Consider the following 20,396-nt stretch of genomic DNA (forward strand, 5'->3'; position numbering starts at 1 on the left):
TATTAGTTGCGAAGTCGTGTCCAACCCATCGCAACCCCATTGGCAACGTTCCTCCAGGCCTTCCTGTCCTCTACCATCCTCTGGAGTCCACTTAAGCTCACGCCTACTGCTTCTGTGACTCCATCCAGCCACCTCCTTCTCTGTTGTCCCCTCCTTCTTTTGCCCTCAATCGTTCCCAGCATGAAGCTCTTCTCCAGTGAGTCCTTCCTTCTCATTAGGTGGCCAAAGTATTGGAATGGAGAGGAATGGAGGGAATGGAGAGAGTTCAAAACCCCGCAGGACCCCCCAAAACAAGTGTCCTGGGCTTGTTCTCGCTCCACCTCCCATTAACACTTAACTGGAACCAGCCCTCAAATTTGCTAACTGGAGGGCTTGAACCTTGGAAGCCAAAATTCTGTGAGTCGCAACTTCTGCTCCCACCACAACCCGGTGACTGATCTAAGAGCAGTTTTATGGGAGTTGAATTTCACATCTTCTTCAGGTCTGCCTTCAAACCATTCTTGACTTTCCAGTTGTAGTCAAAGAAGTGATGAGCAACGCTCGAGCTATTTCATCCATTCCGCTCAAGTTATTCCGTTGTCCTCCTAATGTCTCAAGGTCCCCGATGACAGAAGGGCCTTGGGATATAAAATTGGGCTGGATAAAGGCGGTTTTTCTTATCTCGCAGGTCATTGTGGGGCTCCACATTGAGATTTGTTAGTGTCCCATGACTCTGCACTGGGGACTCTGGAAAGACGCAGACATGGCAAACTAACACACCCAGCCCTCCTTTAAGGCTTCTTCTTCTTCTTCTTCTTCTTCTTCTTCTTCTTCTTCTTCTTCTTCTTCTTCTTCTTCTTCTTCTTCCATCGCTATCAGGTTTTTTGTTTGTTTCGCTTTGCTTGTTGCCTCTTTTTTTTAAAGAAAAAAATGAATTCTCAAAGACTGTGCTCTCCTCTCCTTTCTCTAAACAGAAACACCACATTTGATTTTTCTCCGATCTTGACGTCTGCCCTTCTGAACTCAGGCAGCAAGTCCCTATTTGCTTCTGGGTCCCTTCGGTTACTTAGAAGTGAATCGGGTCAGCCGGCCGGGTATATTTTCCAATACACAAAGCTTATGGAGCCAAAGGTCTGTTGCCTTCTTGGGGGCGTTAGTCAGCATGTCCTGAACTAAGACAGATAAGGGCCGCACTTCCTAAGCTGGCCTGATCAGAAAGTTAACAGCTGGTGACACCAAGTCTGTCTCTAGTTTCTTAAGTAATTGTTATCGTTCTGTAATATTTACAGGTCTGGCTTGCTCAGATTAAAACGTCCAAAATCTAAGAATGTCGTCCTTTGCAAAGTTTTGCAATGACTTGCCCCAGACGTTTGCTTTGCGGGGGTGGAGGTCTCCGCTGGAAGCAAAATGGGGGAGAACTTGGCATAGGCTTCAGGAGGCTTCGATGAGGAAAGGGAGAGAGGTCCATTCTGAGCTCTTCCTGCAGCCAAAAATGGACTCCTGATGCTGGGAGACTTTTCTTCTGATGATGAGCAGGACGGGAGTTTTCTTGATTTGGCATACTGAGGCAGAGGGGGCTCCCTTGTTTTCCCCCCTCCAGGGGGTCTTTATGGGTGCTGGGGTGGGTGCCAGCCACTACCTTTCACCAGGGGTGGGGTTCAAAAATTTTAGCAAGGAGTTCTCTGCCCCGTTGCTGGGTGGGCGTGGTCTAGTCGGCCTCCTGCACTGGGGACGTTTTTGTGCTCCGAGGCTTTACTCAAGCCTCCGGGAGGACGAAAACGCCCCCCCCCCCCCCAGGCTGTGGAGGCCAGAAATGGGCCCATTTCCAGCCTTCCCAAACTTCCGGTAGGCCCGTTTTTCTCCCTTCCTGAGCCTCTGTGCAAGCCCTCCGCTTATCTGCATCCAAAATGGGCCACATGGGGACTCCTGGGAGTGGCGGGGTGGGGTGGGCGGGGCCAGCCAGGAGTGGGATTTGAGGGTTCTCTGAACTGCACAGAATGTTAGCTAGAGGTTCTCCCGAACCCCTGCAAAGCCCCAGCAGCCCACCCCCGCCTTTCACCCAGTGTGCAGTGGCTCGCTGGTCTCATTGCTGTAACACTCCCTGGAGAATGGTGTCTGTAGCTTCTCGCTCCTTCAGCTCCACTCCACATGAAAAGGGCTTTTTAACGCAATCCTAAAACAGAAGCTATTTTTAAATGAGAAAAGAGCTTTTCAGCTTGCAAAAGAGATGTTTATTTAATCTCTGTAGATGTGGTAGGAGAACAGTCTCTGGCATGCTCAATCCCCGGATTAGTTCATAACACACATCCCATCATCCACAGCTCTCCTGTGTAGCCGGGTTCCATCCGTCCTTTGATCTTGACATGGGAATAGGAGGTGCGTGTGGCAGCATTAAAGGAGAGGATGATGGAGTGTTGGAAATGAGGGCAAGAGAGAAGGTTAAAGGTAAAGGTTCCCCTTGCACATATGTGCTACTCGTTCCTGGCTCTAGGGGGCGGTGCCCATCTCCGTTTCAAAGCCAAAAAGCCAGCGCTGTCCCCAGACGTCTCCGTGGTCATGTGGCCGGCATGACTAAACGCCGAAGATGCACAGAACGCTGTTACCTTCCCACTAAAGGTGGTCTCTATTTTTCTCCTTACATTTTTTGCGTGCTTTCGAACTGCTAGGTTGGCAGAAGCTGGGACAAGTAACGGGAGCTCACTCCATTACGCCTCGCTAGGGATTCGAACTGCTGACCTTTCTGATCAACAAGCTCAGTGTCTTAGCCACTGAGCCACCACCGCGGCTCTTAAGAGAGAAGGGGATTTGGGCAATCTCAGATCTCTTCCGAAGCCGTGATTCAGAAGTAGCTTGCGTTGTACCATTCTGGGCCTCGGACAAGCGTCACTGCAGGGCCTGGGTGCCTCATCGTCCCAGAAGGTGCTTTCTTGATTTCTGCCACCAAAAATTGATCCGTGCTTAAGAGGCCAGGGAAACTTTTTCACAGACTCTGCAACTCAGCATTGCGGTAAGTTTCCAGCTACGGTTCATTTCATGCCTTTCTTTTTTACTGAACGTTAAGTCCGCACATTAGGGTAAGTTACAGAGCAGTTTTAATTTCATTTTGCTACCCGCAAATGCCTCTTTCCAAGCCCCATTCAGGCTTCTGATGAAAACAGCCTGTCTTTTCGACCGGTTCTCCTGATTCTTTCTAACCCAATAGGAAGTTGGGCAGGAATAATGCAGGGACGCCTGGGAACTGTGCAAACACAGAAACAAGTAAGCAAACCTCTCTTCATCTTAATAGCCATAGCAATAGCAGTTAGACTTATATACCGCTTCATAGGGCTTTCAGCCCTCTCTAAGAGGTTTACAGAGTCAGCATATTGCCCCCAACAACAATCCGGGTCCTCATTTTACCCACCTCGGAAGGATGGAAGGCTGAGTCAACCCTGAGCCGGTGAGATTTGAACAGCCGAACTGCAGAACTGCAGTCAGCTGAAGTAGCCTGCAGTGCTGCATTTCACCACTGCGCCACCTCGGCTCTTCATCCCCCAGAACAGAATAACAGAATGACAGAGTTGGAAGGGATCTTGGAGGTCTTCTAGTCCAACCCCCTGCTCAGGCAAGAGATCCTATACCATTCCAGACAAGTGGATGTCCAGTCTCTTCTTAAAAGCCTCCAGTGATGGAAGCAGATGGAAGCAAGCTGTTCCATTGGTTAATTGTCCTCAGTTATGAAATTTCTCCTTAATTCCAGGTTGCTTCTCTCCTTGATTAGTTTCCATCCATTGTTTCTCGTCCTATCCTCTGGTGCTTTGGAGAATAGATTGACCCCTTCTTCTTTGTGGCAACCTCTCAAATATTGGAAGGCCGCTGTCATGTCATCCCTAGTTCTTTTCCCCCCCCACTAGACTAGACATACCAATTCCTGCAACCATTCTTCATATGTTTTCGCTTCCAGTCGCCTAATCATCTTTGTGGCTCTTTTCTGCACTCTTTCCAGAGTCTCAACATCTTTTTTATAATACAGCGACCAAAAGGGGATGTAGCATTCTAAATGTGTTACGCTTAATCTACAGAGCAGTCTTCATTTCATTTTACTCCCCGCAAAAATCTCTTTTTTAAAATTCAGGTTTCTGATGAGAACAATCTGTGTTTTGGGGCTGTTTTCCTTATTCTTTATAAGCCAATGAGAAGTTGGGCAGAAATGATACAGAGAGGCCTAGGAATGTATTTGCACAGGTCCCAGACCTCTCTGCATTATTTCTGCCCACTATCCCATTGGGTTAGAACAGGGGAGGTCAAACTCAATTTCATTGAGGGCCGCATCAGGGTTTTGTATGACCTTTGTGGGGGGGGGGGAGCTCAACATCACTTAACAAGGCTCCTTTTTCAGTCGTGATGGCCTCCTGCAGCCCACTGCCAGTGAAAACAGAGCTCAAGAGGGCTGTGGGTGACCTTCCCAGGCTCCATTTCCACTGGCAGAGGGCTGCAGGAGGCTGTCGCGGCTGAAAACAGAGCCCAGGAGGGCTGCATGTGGTCCTCCCGAGCTCCGTTTTCACTGGCAGAGGCACCGCGGGTCACTCCTTTGCTGTTTCTAGGGCCAGATCCAAGCCCCTTGCGGATTCAGCCTACGGGCCTTGAGTTTGACACCCCTGGGTTAGAAAAAATACAGAAGAAAGTCCAAAAGAGCTCCAGAATAATCTTGCAAACTGGGTGGATGATTAGTAAAGATATAACAAGTTAGTTTAAATACAAAACAGGACAGGCAGCAGCGGGCAAAACGATAATGAAAAGTTTAGGGAAAATATAGAATGTTATGTTTACTTCCCTTTCGTCACACCTCAGGTAGCCTTTGACTTACGATCACAATTGGGGCCAGAATTTCCATTGCTAAGCAAGACAATTGTTAAGTGAGTCATGCTTGATTTTACAACCTTTTTTGTTGCAGTTGTTAAGTGAATCATGTGGTCACTAAGCAAGTCTGGCTACTGTCTTTGCTTGTCAGAAGCTGGCTGGTAATGGTGATCACATGACCCTGGGATACTGCAACCATCATCAATGCATGCCGGTTGCCAAGCAACCCATTCAGCGGTCGTAAGTGTGAGGACCATTTGTAAGTCGCTTTTTTCAGTGCTTCAAAGCGTCGCTATGAATGAATGGTTGTAAGTCGAAGACTACCTATAAACGAGAAAATGAAAGAGGTACAGAAAACGATAAGCTCAGATAGGAGCAGTGGTGGGTTTCAAAAAATTTTCGAACCTACTCTGTGGGTGTGGCCTTCTTTGTGGGAGTGGCTTGCTGGCCATGTGACCTGATGGGAGTGGCTTACCGGCCATGTGTTTTCTTTCTCTTTCTCTCTCTCTCCCTCCTTTTGTCTCTGTCCCTTTTTCCTTTTTTTCTTTCATCTCTCTCACTTTTTCTTTCTTTTTTCTTTTGTCATTTCTTTCTTTCTTCCTTTCTCTTTCTCTCTCTGTGTGAATATGTGTGTGTGTGTGTGTGTGTGTGTGTGTCTCGGTGGTGGGTTTCAAAAATTTTTGGAACCTCTTCTGTAGGTGTAGCCTGCTTTCCAGGTCCACTGGTGGAACCTCTTCTAACCGGTTCGGTAGATTTGACGAACCGGTTCTACCGAACTGGTGCGAACTGGTAGGAACCCACCTCTGGATAGGAGAGAAGGCTATAACTTAGTTGAGAAAAGGTTTTAAAAAAACAAAATTATCAGCATGGATAAAAAGGGTGCTTGATTTTATGGAAAAAGCCGATTAGAGGAAAAAGCTCTTATTTTCACAGTATTTAAGACGGGGGTTACAGTAAAGTTCGTAGTCGGGCAGTTTAGAGGGCAATGAAAGGAGGAATACATTTGAGTGAGAGAAGGTTATTATGGGGCATTAGCTTAGATAAATCTCTCATATCAGAAGAGGAAGAGAGCAGGGGTGCCTGCACAGATAAAATTATTATCCGGGAGGCAAGCAAAAAACTAATTACGCAGCAGAGCATTCTTAAATTAATACCCTGCACTGGAAGCGCTACATTGCTGACTTTCCCAATAATTCTATCTCACTTTTTTCATTAGTCTTTTCTGTTCTTTATACGCAAAATCATAACCGTATAAAGAAACATTGTCAGTGGAATCAAAGCATAGAGCCGGGCAGGGGTGAAATGCTACCGGTTTGATACTGATGCTGAAGCTCAAATACTTTGGCCACCTAATGGGAAGAGAGGATTCCTTGGAAGAGACCCCGATGTTGGGAAAGATGGAAGGCAGAAGGAGAAGGGGACAGCAGAGGATGAGATAGTCAGATAGTGTCATCAACAACTAACATGACAGGGGAGGACAGGGGAATCCGTCCACGAGGTCAGCAAGAGTCGGTCACAACTTAGCAACGGAGGAATAACGGGTCCCAATTTGGTGCAGTGGTTAAAGAAAATGAGCCCAGAGACCGTGAGTTCTAGCCCTGCCTTAAACACAAAGCCAGCTGGGCGATTTTAGGATACTCCCAGGAAGAAGAAGTAAAAAGCAAATCACTTCCCAAAATCTTGCCAAAAAAACCTTGCAGGGACTTGTCCTGGCAGTCACCAGGGGTCAAGACAAACCAGTGGGGGGTTGCAGGAGGTACGCCCCGGTACGAGGTACCAGATCCTGCCCGGAGCACCGGATACCGTTCCAGTACGATGCTCCAGAGGGCCTGCCTGAGCTCCTTACTGGTCTTTTAAGACTTTGGCGCTTCCATGCATGACGCATACAGCGCCTGCGTTATGCTCCGCTGAGCAGCTGGAGCGTCGCGGAGGCGCTAAGACGCATCCGGAATCCCACTACTGAGACAGACTCAAAGACCTAATAATGTCATTTCTAAAACAAACGAAATATTTGAAGAAAGCAAAAAGTGCACCTAAAGGATAATACCTAAAATCTGACAGTGTATAATGTAGTAAGAGTTTATGTGATCTACAGGTAATCCAAGACTTACAACCACAAGTGAGCCCAAAATTTCTACTGCTAAGCGAGACAGTTGTTAAGTGAATTTTGCCCCATTTTACAACATCTCTTGCCACGATGAAGAGAAACACTGACATTCACTTAGTAACACAGTTGTTAATCAGTCTGGCTACCCCATTGACTTTGCTTGTAAAAGGGGGGAGGGTCACAGGACCCTGGGACACGGCAACCATCATAAATGTGAGTCAGTTGCCAAGCATCCAAATTTTGATCATGTAACCATGGGGATGGTGCCACGGTCGTAAGTATGAAAATTGGTCCTAAGTTACTTTTTTCAGTGTTGTCACTAAATGAGAACTGAAGAAACTTCTTGGATGAGAAGCGAAACATCTTCAAAGAAAAACCAGAAAGTCTCGTTGCCTCGAGGGTCAGGGAGGAGAGAAGCACCTTTGGGGGGCACTAAATGAACTGTTGTAACTTGAGGACTACCTGCATTTGAAGTACTTTATCCTGAATCAGACGATGAATCTACAGAGCATCAACCCTTTAATTATCCTTTGGTACCCAAGATGCTTCCCCCCTCCAGAGATGCCAAGGTTCAGAGCAGGAAATTCGTAAGGATCCTTTCTCTAAGTCAAGGCGCTGATCTTCATTCCTGGTGCAAAATATTTGCACTTCAGCGAGGAAACGGGGAGTTTCAAAAGAGGATGTTTTTGCTGAGAAAGCTTAGGCAGCTCTTCCACACAAATCCCTCACAAGAGAGAAATTCATTTCAGTTTCACGTCCATAAAAGTTGTCTCCCGTAGTTCCTTAATATATTCCTCTTCCTTTCTGAAATAGGATGAGGCAGTCTGAGCAAGGGCTGTATTTTTCATAACAATTATTTTTTAATTCCCCAAACTCAGAAACACCCCAGGAGATTTTACTTATCTTCCAGAAAAGTCGACCGCTTTGTGTGCTTAGCGGGGTCACAAATGTTTAAACAAGGGTGGGCACTAAAACTTACATTTATGCCTTTTTTTGTCAGTAGTTTACAACATTTGTTTAATGGCATCTTCTCATTTTCGTCAACTCTTTTTCAATATACGTATCTGTCTTGAGACAGAATCCTCCTGAACGTTTTTGGTCACATAGCATAACCATTCCCTTGTCGGCATAAACCTATCGCAAAATTGTTTTAATTCCCTTCCCAAAATGACAAAGCCACCAATTTACTCGGTTACATAAATGCACAGTTCTTCCTTTTTCTGTTTTTGATATCGAAGATATCTACGCTTCATCTTTCTTATTAGGGACTCCCATTCATTGAATGTCGTGCCTTATAAAGCATGTAGATGTTCTTTTGCTGATGAAAAGGGATCTAATAAATGGATTTATTTTTCTATTTTACGCAGGCCTTCCTTTGAGGTTAATTAAAATGAATTTTCTATTTATCTGTTTGCCTGCATCTCATACGACTGCATACAGCTACCAATATATGAAGCTAAATAGTACATAAAATTACAGTAAAATAATTCATATTAAATATAGCTTAAATAATGTTCACATTCAATAAATGCTGTTTATTGTTCAGTTTACTGCTGTCCCCATAGAAATAAAATTAGGATTGTGTGTGTGTGTGATGACTTTTCTCCCTTTGCTACATGGGCATTCCCTGCAGTCCCAACCAATTTGTTTATGTTTATCCCGCCTTTTTTTATATAAATAACTTTAGGCAGTGAACATACTTATTTCCCCTTCCTCCTCCTATTTTCCTCACAACAACTCTGTGAGTTAAGTTGGGCTGAGACAGAGAGAGATTGACTGGCCCAAAATAACCCAGTCAGCTTTTGTCTCTAAGATGGAACCAGAATTCACAAGTCTCCTGGCGATTGGCCCAAAGTCATCTGCTCAGCTTTCATGCCTAAGGCAGGACTAGAACTCTCAGTCTCCTGGCGATTGGCCCAAAGTCACCCACTCAGCTTTCATGCCTAAGGCAGGACTAGAACTCTCAGTCTCCTGGCGATTGGCCCAAAGTCATCTGCTCAGCTTTCATGCCTAAGGCAGGACTAGAATTCTCAGTCTCCTGGTGATCAGCCCAAAGTCATCCACCCAGCTTTTGTGCCTAAGGCACGACTAGAACTCACAGTCCCCTGGTTTCTAGCCTGGTGCCAAGGCTGACATCATCAGTCAGTCAGTCAGTCAATCTTAATGTACTTGGATACTGACTGAATTGTGGATGTTGAAATTCCCATGGATATTTTAATTCCATTGCAGGTTTTATTCTTCCTGGATATTTTAACTGGGTATTGTAGATTTGGCAAGAAACTATACCATAAATAAATAAAAAAGAGCAGCCACTGAAGAACAGGCAGGGGAAGGCTGGAGCCTTTTGTAAATTTCCAGATTGCCAGAAGGTCTTTGGAAAGTTCCTTCTCACAATGAGTTTAACCATCCATGGAGTCTTTTTTTCCCTGGTTCTGCATATTGAGAAGCAAAACCAACAAAACTTAAATGAAGAAAAAAAAAACCTGGAAATTGTTCCCAAAAGAAAACGATGATGGCTCCATTGTTAACCCATTACTTCCCACAAGCTTCAGTCACCGTTTCCATCTGTCCTTGATCATAATGAGCTACACAACTGTGAGTCTGGAGGTGAGGTAGCAAAACAGGGAATAGATACACAAATCCATGTTTGATGCCAGTATGTAGGACAAATCAGAATAACAGAGTTGGAAGGGACTTTGGAGGTCTTCTAGGCCAACCCCCTGCTCAGGCAGGAAACCCTATACCGTTTCAGACAAATAGCTATCCAACCTCTTCTTAAACACTTCCAGTGTTGGGGCATTCACAACTTCTGGAGGCAAGTCGTTCCACTGATTAATTGTTCTCACTGTCAGGAAATTTCTCCTTAGTTGCTTCTCTCCTTGATTAGTTTCCACCCATTGCTTCTCCTGCCTTCTGGTGCTATGGAGAATAGGGTGACCCCCCCCCCCCGCCCTGAGGTATTGGAAGACTGCTATCATATTAATATCAATCAATCTGTCAATTGTAGAAATAAGTGGGCTAGGAAGGGGGTTCATTTGTTTTTTGTTTTTTCCAGTCCTCGCTTTACCATCTGGATAAAGCTGCAGCTTGTATGGTTCTTTTCATATCAGAAGCTTTTAGTTTTTATTTATTTGTTTGTTTAATTTATTTGCTCCCTGTCTCACCATAGAGCTACTTTGGACAGGTTTCAACAATACAGGGGGGGGGGGGGGAGGAGAATGAAAAGGCTGAATAGAACAGGTTAGATTATGTATGTATGTATGTATGTATGTATGTATGTATATGTATATGTATATATATATAAGTATATGTACTGTATGTGTGTGTGTGTGCGTGTTTTCGTAGATTTTCATGGGTGTAGGTATGCTGGTTTTGTTGTATTTGGGTCTTTTCCCATGTAAGATTGAGATTGTCTTGGCAACGTTTCGGCGAGGTCTCACTCGCCATCTTCAGGCTGGTGTTTTGGACTTAAAGCGTGGTCGGAGTTGCCGTCTTTCTATAAATCTTGGTGGGGGTATGTGGAGTGCTGGCTTTGTTTCAGTAAGTGGATTGATTGGCTGTGTGGCTGCATCATGAATGGTAGATTGGTGCTGATTGGTGCTGGCTGTGTGGCTATATATGACTGTGTGTGTGTATGTTCCAGCAAAACTCTGGAACACCTTGAGCAATTTCAACCAAACTTGGTACACAGATTACTTACACTCCGGAAACAAATATTGTGGGGATAAGACACAGCTAACACCTCTCAAGGTGTGTGTGTTCCAGCATAACTCTGGAATGCCTGGGCTGCTGAAATGAAAAGGACTGAATTATATCTATAGTGCCAAGTCACAGTTCTTTTGACAGTGATAGTGTGCATTTTGGATTCATGTTCTGTAAAGATACAGCCTGTTGTGCCTTAAAATGACTTATACTGTACAGCACAGTGGAGTTGCCATGGTAACGGCTTCGCAGTACTCCACAAGGGGACTCCCTCTAGTAAGGGGAAAAATCCAACATTAGACATTATGTTTGGTCCGGGCATTTCCCCCCTATAAATAAATACCTGGGCAATGCCAGGTTATCAACTAGTAGAACAATAAAATAAACAGTGAAAAACAACACAACAAGAAATACAAAATGATTACCAAAAAAAGAAAAAAATATGGATGAGTAGAGAGCCGAGAGGGGATGTTTGTCATGCATCATCTGTGATGTGGATGCTCTAACTGGATGAAATAAGCCAAGAGGCAAGAACGGAACTCGGGTGCCAAAAAAAAAAAAAGAAAATAAAATTATTTGAGTCCCTCAAAGGCTGATCGTCTTCTATTCACATCATGGAAAGAGAGAGAAGGGAGAGTAGTTAGGCTTAGGAAGCTGATAGCCTCTTGACAAACAGGAAAAGAAGAAGATAAAAGAAAGGAACAAATATTTCTTCAAAGAAATATGCTATCACGATTTTACGCAACTTTCCTTAACGGTGGGAATAATTTATAAAATTCACAGCAAAAGTCTGCCGACGGCCCCCAAGCCTCCTTCACCGATGACCACACTGTCTTTTCTTAAAGCAAAGGAGGCATTGTACTTGGAAGCTGTGCGTGCCCTAAGGATGTCCTGGGAGCATCAATTATAAGCTACGTAAAGAAAGACTTATTGGAGAGGAGGGGGGGAGGTTGAATATATCTGTATGGGAAAGAGATAACCATGCGGCTGGTCCTTTAAATTCATTTAGCATTCAGATTATAATGAGCCCCATAGCATGTCTGCAGATGAAAGCGGGCGAGTGCTACTTTGCCTTGTAAATTTCCACTGCTCTGCTTCATTTCTCTTCACTATGAGTTTTTCCATGGCTGATGTCTCGTCTTTTAAGTCCAAAAAAAGGCATAAAGATATTATCAGGCAAGCATGGCTGCATACCATGCAGACACTTCAACCGAAACATCTCCCTGTGTTTGTGGAGACGACTCTCTGTCGAAGGTGGAGGATGGGGGGGGGGGGGAAGGAAAGTGATGCAGATGCTGTTTGTGGGTACTGTAATGGGGGGAGGACAGTACTTAAAGGTGTAGTGGACATCCAGGTCATCTAATAGTTCATATAATCACAGGCTTGGAGGTCTTCTAGTCCAACATCTCACCCAAGGCAGGAGTCCTTATACCATCCCAGACAAATGGGATTGTCCAGTCTTTTCTTGAAAACCTCCAGAGTTGGGAGCACACACAACTTCTGGAGGCAAGTCGTTCCACAGATTAATTGTTCTATCGGGAAATTTCTCCTTAGTTCTAAGTTGCTTCTCTCCTTGATTAGTTTCCACCCGTTGATTCTTCTTCTGCCCGCAGGTGCTTTGGAGAATAAGTTGACCCCCTCTTCTTTGTTGCAACCCCTGAGATATTGGAACACAGCTATCATGTCATCCCTTTTCCTGGAACCGTTCTTCATATGTTTTAGCGTCCAGTCCTCTAATCATCGTTGTTGCTCTTCTCCGCACTCTTTCTAGAAGAAATTCAGGTTTATGAGTATTGAATGATTTGGCTTGAATTACTCAAAATAAATAAAATTTACAGTTTTTCCAGCGTATATCAATTTTCCCTTCCCGTACCTTATGTCCTTCTGAATATCCTAAGAAATAGCCCTTGCAGACTAGCCCTGGCTGGGGCAGGCGTGAAGGAGCCGAGGTGGCGCAGTGGTTAGGGTGCAGTACTGCAGGCCACTTCAGCTGACTGTTATCTGCAGTTCAGCGGTTCTAACCTCACCGGCTCAGGGTTGACTCAGCCTTCCATCCTTCTGAGGTGGGTGAAATGAGGACCCAGACTGTGGGGGCGATATGCTGACTCTGTAAACCGCTTAGAGAGGGTTGAAAGCCCTATGAAGCGATATATAAGTCTAACTGCTATTGCTAGGTCTTGGAAACAATATTAAAATGACCAGGTGTTCTGTACCTGCCAAGATCAGAACTGTGCGAACCATCGTATTCCCTGGGAAAGTTGGACTTTGAAAGAGCGAGATAGGAAGAGTGTTGGTGCTTTTGAACTTTGGTGTTGGAGAAGACTCGTGAGAAAACTGTGTACGGTCAAGGAAAAAATAATTGAACATTGAACAAACCAATCCAGAGTTCTCAATCGAGGCACAAATTAGCAGGCTCAAATTATGGACACATTATGCAAAGAACTGTCTCTTTGGAAAAGGCTCTAATTCTAGGAAAGTTGGAAGGAAAGAGGAGAAGGGGATGACTAACAGCAAGATAGAAGGAGTCAGTTGCAGTAGCAATGGGAAGTTCCCAAAGACTCCAAAGACATGGTGACCCTTTGAGAGCAGTATGCAACGAAATTTCATTTTAATGTATGCCAATTAGTGTATCTTCAAAGTGACAATAAAGTTATTCTAAATCTTCTAAATCTAACAGATTAGAGTCAATCATCATTAAGAAAACCAGGTTGCTAAGAGCTGACAATGAGTTGGTGGCATGTAAGCAATTAAAAGGGGTGTGGTGGCTCAGTGGCTAAGACATTGAGCTTGTCGACCAGAAGTTCGGCAGTTCGAATCCCTAGCGCCTTGTAACAGAGTGAGTTCCCATTACTTGTCCCAGCTTCTGGCAACCTAGCAGTTTGAAAGCTTGTAAAAATGCAAGTAGAAAAATGGGGACCACCTTTGGTGGAAAGGTAGCAGCGTTCCGTGCATCTTTGGCGTTTAGTCATACTGGCCACATGACCATGGAGACGTCAGCGCTGGCTCTTCAGCTTTGAAACGGAGATGAGCACTGCCCCCTAGAGTCGGGAACGACTAGCACATATGTGCGAGGGGAACCTTTTAAGCAATTTTTAAAAAAATCCTTATGCCAATGAAGCAGGCCAATAGGTTCTCTTGGAATTAATTGCAGAAAGGAATGAAGATTTCACAAGGGCTGTAAAAGACTTTATAATTGTTCTTTGTAAATGGGACTTTCCTAATGGAACAGATTGAAGTTCAAGATTAACCAAATTGTCGATTTTGTCGGCCACAGAAGAGAGACGCATGACAAAGCTTCTCCATAGGTCAGGGAGAACAAATGGGTTTGCAAAGGAGTCTTTCTCATATTCACCTGGGGATGTTTGTTATGACGATATAAGAGGAAGTCTTGTTATTTCCCACGTTTTATTATCTAGATATATTATTTATATAGATTATACAGCTGAATATTTCCACAAGGTTAGTAATGGAACGATGCCCACTACAGGGAGTCCTCAACTTACAACCACAATGGAGCCCAACATTTACACTGCTAAGTGAGAAATGTGTTGTTTTGCCCCATTTTATGACTTTCCTTGCGGCATTTGTTAAGTGAACCACTGCGATTGTTAAATTAGTAACACGGTTGTTAAACAAATCTGTTTCCCCCCCCCCCCATTGACTTTGCTGGTCAGAAGGTCGTAAAAGGGGATCCCATGACCCCGGGGCACTGCAAACCGTCATAAATATGAGTCAGTTGTCAAGCATCCAAATGTAAATCACGTGACCATGGGGGATGCTGCGACGGTCATAAGTGAGAAAAATGGTCATCAGTGCCGTTGTAACTTTGAACATTCACTAAGTGAACTGTTGTAAGTTGAGGACTACCTGTATTCTAAGAGGACAGTGAGAGGATCCTTATGCAGTCTGAGGACCTTCCGAATGTGCAATTGACAACAGTAGGTGTTGGACACAAACAGACATTTAGACAATCTCTGTGTTTTTCAGGATGAGTTTAAGACTTTCCATACTCCAACATTCTTGTTTCCCTTTTTGTAAATGAGGAATATATTCAACCAAGCCATCATATTCCTACATCACAGTATATATATCTAATATAATAATATAGTATAGTATAGTATTGTAATGTAATGTAATGTAATGTAATAATATAATTAATATAATATAATATAATATAATATAATATAATATAATATAATATAATATAATATAATATAATATAATATATAATAGTATAGTATTGTAATATAATATAATATAATATAATATAATATAATATAATATATACCATACCATACAATATAATAATACAATACAATATGACATTTGTTAAGTGAGTTTTGTCCCATTTTGCGAACTTCCTTGCCACAGTTGTTAAGTGAATCTCTGCAGTTGTTAAGTTACTACCACCATTGTTAAGTGAGTTTGGCTTCCCATTGGCTTGTCAGAAGCGCGCCGTGACTCCGGGACACTGCAGCCGTCATAAATATGAATCAGTTGCCAAGCGCCTGAATTTTGACCCGGGGTCCATGGGGAGGCTGCAAGGATCATCAGTGCGAAAGCCTCCCATAAGTCACTTTTTCCAGGGCTGTTGTAACTTCGAATAGTCACTAAATGAAAGCTTGTAAACCAAGGACTACCTGTAGCAGTACTTCATCCGGCTCGTTTTGTTTGTCTCTTAATATGATGTCTCAATGTCATATTTTTGAAATCTTTCTTTAGCACCTTTGACGCTCCTTTGTAGAAACTTAAAACCTCACTGCCAAAATCCCAGTGGCCTTTCGTGGAGGCTAACCTTTTTTTCACTGGGTGCCCAAAGTGCGCACTTGCACAACAGCACATAGGCCCACACGCACCCATAATGCAGTGCGTGTACAACTTCCCCTGCATGCCCCCCATGCATGCACGCGCGACTCCCCTGCATGCCCCACGTGCATGTGCAACCCCCCACGCTCCCTGCGCATATGCATGCAACCCCACTCGTGCCCTGCCCCCCCTTGCCCTTTTTTGGCTTCCAGGTTGGTGCAGGAGGCTTTCCAGGCCCAAAACGGGGCACAGGAGCACTGTGCAATGCCCCAAAATGCAATATGAGTGCCCCTCCCACGCATGACCTCTCACATGCACGCACGCATCCCCCACAGGCGCCCTATTCTCCGTGCATGCACGGCAGAGACCCGAAGACCAGCTGGCCGGCAGGAGGAGCACACACATGCGCGGTGGGGCTGGGCTGGGGCGACATCTGCCATGCCCTCCGAGAGGCCTCTGCATGCCACCTGTGGCACGCATGCCATAGGTTTGCCATCACGGGCATAGGCTTTAATCTAACCTGGAACATACCCCAATGTCATTTTTACTCTAAGCCGCATCCAGTCGGGCTTCTCCAACCCAGGACCACTGCAAAACGTGGATGGGGCAGCAGCCCCCAGGTTACTCAAGGACAGAAATAATTTCCAACGTATCTTGAAGGCGCCAAGTTATAGGAGTCCATATTAAAAACCTTTGTGAGCAAAGCTGCACTTGATTTTTTTTTTCTTAACTAATTTTGAGGTTTTTATCTTTTGTTTTCATACTTTTCAGATGCACCGAAGCAGGAAAGCCATGTCTGCCTCTCGGTTGCATCTCTTTGCTAGAACTTCCTGTGGTTGTGCACATCCGATCACAATCTCGGTGGCTCAGACAGTCTGGTAAACTTTGGACCCGTCTGGCTACCCCGCTCCTGTCCCAACCACCAAGTCAGACATCTGAGACGGGGGAAATCTCTGTGGTTGATTAAAGAAGTCATAACAACCTCCCAAAGGTCTGGGACTTTAAGACTGGCCTAGTTTGTCTGGACCCAAAGTGCTCATGATTCACACGCACGACAGCACCTCTGCGGAAAAGTTTTGGTTCAGAAAGGTTATAGGGATTGTTTCTTTGAAGTCTTGATGAAGAGACAGCTGCTTTTGCCAATTTCTCTTGTGGAAAAAAAAATCTCCTAATGGTGAGCTTTCATCCTGTACAGGTAGTTCTCAACTTACAACCATTCATTTAATGACCGTCCAAACTTACAACGGCGCCGAAAAATCATTTACGATCGTTTCTCATGCGACCGTTGCAGCATTCCCACGGTCACGTGATCAAAATTCAGATGCTTGGCAACTGACTCACATTTATGACGGTTGCACAGGGTCCTTATTGGAGAAATCTGCCATTTCTCAGAGCAGTTGGCTGCAAGCCAGGGAAGAGCAAGATGGGAAGAGTCTTCTTGGCAGGTTTTTCCAAGCGGTGAATAATCAGCTCTGGGAGTGTTTGACGAATAATGAATAGAAAACATGGAATGGAATAGAATGGAATGGAATTGAATTAAATGGAATGGTATGGAATGGAATTGAATAGAAGGAATGGAACGGAATGGAACAGAACAGAATTCTTTATTGGCCAAGTGTGATTGGATACACATGTCTTTGGTACATATGCTCCCACTGTACATAAAAAGACCAGATACCTTCGTCAAGAATCGTAAGGTCCAAAACTTAGTGATAGTCATAGGGTACAAATAAGCAATTGGGAAACAATATAAACAAATCAAGAGTTTGGGCAGAGTTTACAAAAGCTGGACTGAAGTTCAGCAACTGAGCGAGAACTGGAGCCATGCAGGTGATTCAAGGCTGGTCTGCCCTCCTTCCTCCTCCATCAATCTGGGGGGAGACCTACTAGGAGAGCAAGGGAATCCTTAAGTGAAACTCCCCCCCCCCGAACATAAATCCTCTACAGGCACATTGCACAGTCCTGTCTTCCCTCAACCGTTTGACCAGGGCAGTACAGGTAGTCCTCGACTTACGGCCACAGTGGAGCCCCAAAGTTTTGTGGCTAAGCGAGTCACTTGTGAAGCGGGTCTTGCCCCCCCTTTGCGCCCTTCCTTGCCACAATTGGTAAGTGAATCACCGACGTTTTCACGTTAGTCACATGGTTGTTAAGTGAATCTGGCTTCCCCATTGACTTTGCTTGTCCAAAGGTCGCAAAAAGGGATCACGTGACCCCGGGACACTGCAACTGTCATAACTATGAGTCAGTTGCCAAGCGTCCGAATTTTGATGGTGTGACCATGGGGAGACTGCAATGGCGGTGAGAGTGAAAATAGTAATAGCAATAGCCTTTAGACTTCTATACCGCTTCACAGTGCTTTACTGCCCTCTCTAAGCGGTTTACAGAGTCAGCCTCTTGCCTCCAACAATCTAGGTCCTCATTTTACCGACCTGGCAAGGACGGAAGGCTGAGTCAACCTTGAGCCTGGTGAGATTCGATCTGCCAAACTGCTGGCAGCCGGTGATCAGCAGCCATAGCCTGCAGTACTGTATTCTAACACTGCACACTCTACGGCTCTTTCTAAAAAACGATCATAAGTCACTTTTCTTCAGCGCCGTTGTAAATCTGAATGGTCACTAAATGAGAACGGTTGTAAGTTAAGGACTACCTGGTTACGGTCTCCTGCCTAGAGCAGTCGGTTGGTCCTAACGACCTCCAAGGTCCTTTCCAGCTGTGTGATCCTATCTTCTACGATTTCTTTCCTAAAGAGCAGGGGTGTCAAACTCGATTTCATTGAGGGGATCGCATCGGGGTTGTGTTTGACCTTCGGGGGGGCGTGGCCAGCTTAACGTCACTCCTGTCAAGGGTGCCTGTGGTCACCCGAGCGATCTGCCAGCGGAAACAGGCTCCCGAGCTCCGTTTTCAGCTGCTATGGCCTCCCGCAACCTCCGCCAGTGAAAATGGAGCCCTGCAGCCCTCCCGAGCTCCATTTTCACTGGCAGAGGTTGCGGGAGGCCGTAGCAGTCGAAAATGCCGTTCAGGAGCCTTTTTTCACTTGACAGAAGCACCGTGTCCCAGTCCTTCGCTGTTTCCAGGGTGTCCCCGCGGGCCAGCTCTAACTACCCTGTGGGCTGGATCCAGCTCCCCGGGTCTTAAGTTTAACACCCCCTGCTAAAGAGGAATCCATCAAGGCTTGGGATCCCGCCCCCAAACATGACGTCATAAGTAGACGCTCTTCAACTTGTCCGCTCCTCGAGGCCTTCCCCTCTTCTTGACGCTCTCCTTTCTTTCCCCTTTGCAGAAATTCCCAGAGCTGAAGTTCAAGTACGTGGAAGAAGAACAGCCCGAAGAGTTCTTCATCCCATACGTTTGGTCTCTCGTCTATAACTCTGCCGTGGCTCTTTACTGGAACCCGCAAGATATCCAGCTGTTTACGAGGGATTCGGGTTGAAAGCCAAAAGGAAACGCAAACCTACCTTGCCAGCCCCCTGCCCTGAAACAAGTCCTCTTCCAGCTGAGATTTCCTAAGAAGGATGCTTGTTACTATTGTATAGCCCCACTTATTATTTTCCTGGGAGCCTGTTAGAAGGCGGAATACCACATGGACTCCATTAAGACTGTATGCTAATTTTTAATCTCTCTGTTTGTAAAGCCAAGAGATGGGGTGGTTCTCATTGTTTTTCCACCAACACTGGTCATTGGGTTGGAAGAACTCGACGGTGAGGTGAGATCTTAACAGCAATCAGCTTTTGAAAACAAAACAAAATAATGTAAACGAAATATATATTGTTTTTGGGAAGTTCAGCGTTTGCGAGCTGATTTTCTTCCTGTCTGCTCTTAAGCGTATCTGCAAAAACCCTTTTGAGGTTTTGCTGTGGGCTTCCAACTTGATCTTTGCAGCCTTGGTACCTTTTCACACTGGGTGTAACCGAAATGTCTACGTTAATCTTGTGGCATTGATATTACTTCTTTTTTTAAAAAAAAAATGCTTCATTTTGGAAGGCACTAAAACTACCAACTCTCGCTCTGCAAATCTAGAAAAGTCTGAACAGATTAAGAGCAGCTCACGATTCACGGTTTCCAAAGTGCTATTACACAAGTGTAGATTTCTCCAAAGTTTCACTGTTGCTTCTCAACCTCCCCCGAAACGCACACAGAAACACACACACCTCTTAGACTTCTTTCAGATAAATTGTTTTTGATAGGAATTTGCAGGTATGCACATTTCAAAACAAATGGCCCATGTTGTGTACCTTAAAGAGAATTGACAACAGGATTGCTACAGGGGAGAAAAGGGAAAAGCGCTTAGCATCAACACACAATATGAGCTTGTGATTGTTCGTTTCAAAAAAAAAAAAAAACCACAGCCCTATGCCAGGCTGCCAAGTTAAGGAACAAAAAAGATCAACAATTGTGTTGCCCACGATAATCTTTTACAGAACAAAATAGGACATACAGAATAAAAAGGACTTGGGAGACAGGCAATGTGTGGGAAAGAGGAACCTACCCACCCCCATTTCAATATCTTTTCACAAATTATTTTGCTTGGTTTTTAACCTCCTGACCTGCCTTCTCCTTCCCACCTGTCTATTCTGTAAAAAAAAAAATGCTGCTTAAAATGCAATCATATTTACTTCCTTCTGCAGCTGTAAAGAAAACTGCGTAGCGATTGAGTGTATTCAGTTTTGCACAGAGACAGGCTTGGAGTGGCGGGGAATAGGAGCAGTGATTTTTAAAAACCAGAAGGCGAACTGATAACAGGTGAAGTATTTGACACGGCAATTGTCCTGCAACCCTCGCCTTCAAATAAATGACTGTTGACTGCAAGCTGTGGAAAATCCAATGTTTGAAAAGGGGCAATTGAAAATGACCAATTAAAACCGTTGAATATTTTACCTGGCGCGAATTGAAATTGCTGGATTCTGTCACTTTTATTGGCTGTACGGGAAAAGGCCGGGCTGTGCAGCACATTGGGGGAAAAATT

General features: G+C 44.8%; 1 protein-coding gene across 2 annotated transcripts in view; it reads left to right on the forward strand.

The window, feature by feature from the left end:
* Positions 1–20,019, forward strand: part of DYM (dymeclin) — a 266,534-nt gene extending 246,515 nt beyond the window's left edge. For both annotated transcript variants that reach the window (XM_032213699.1, XM_032213700.1), the window contains one exon: positions 18,714–20,019. In XM_032213699.1, coding sequence (XP_032069590.1) covers positions 18,714–18,863 — 150 coding nt within the window. In that variant the 3' untranslated portion in view covers positions 18,864–20,019. The remainder of the gene's footprint in view (positions 1–18,713) is intronic.
* The last annotated feature ends 377 nt before the right edge of the window (positions 20,020–20,396 follow it).

The sequence above is a fragment of the Thamnophis elegans genome, chromosome 3 (assembly GCF_009769535.1).
Source record: "Thamnophis elegans isolate rThaEle1 chromosome 3, rThaEle1.pri, whole genome shotgun sequence".
Lineage (NCBI taxonomy): Eukaryota > Metazoa > Chordata > Lepidosauria > Squamata > Colubridae > Thamnophis > Thamnophis elegans.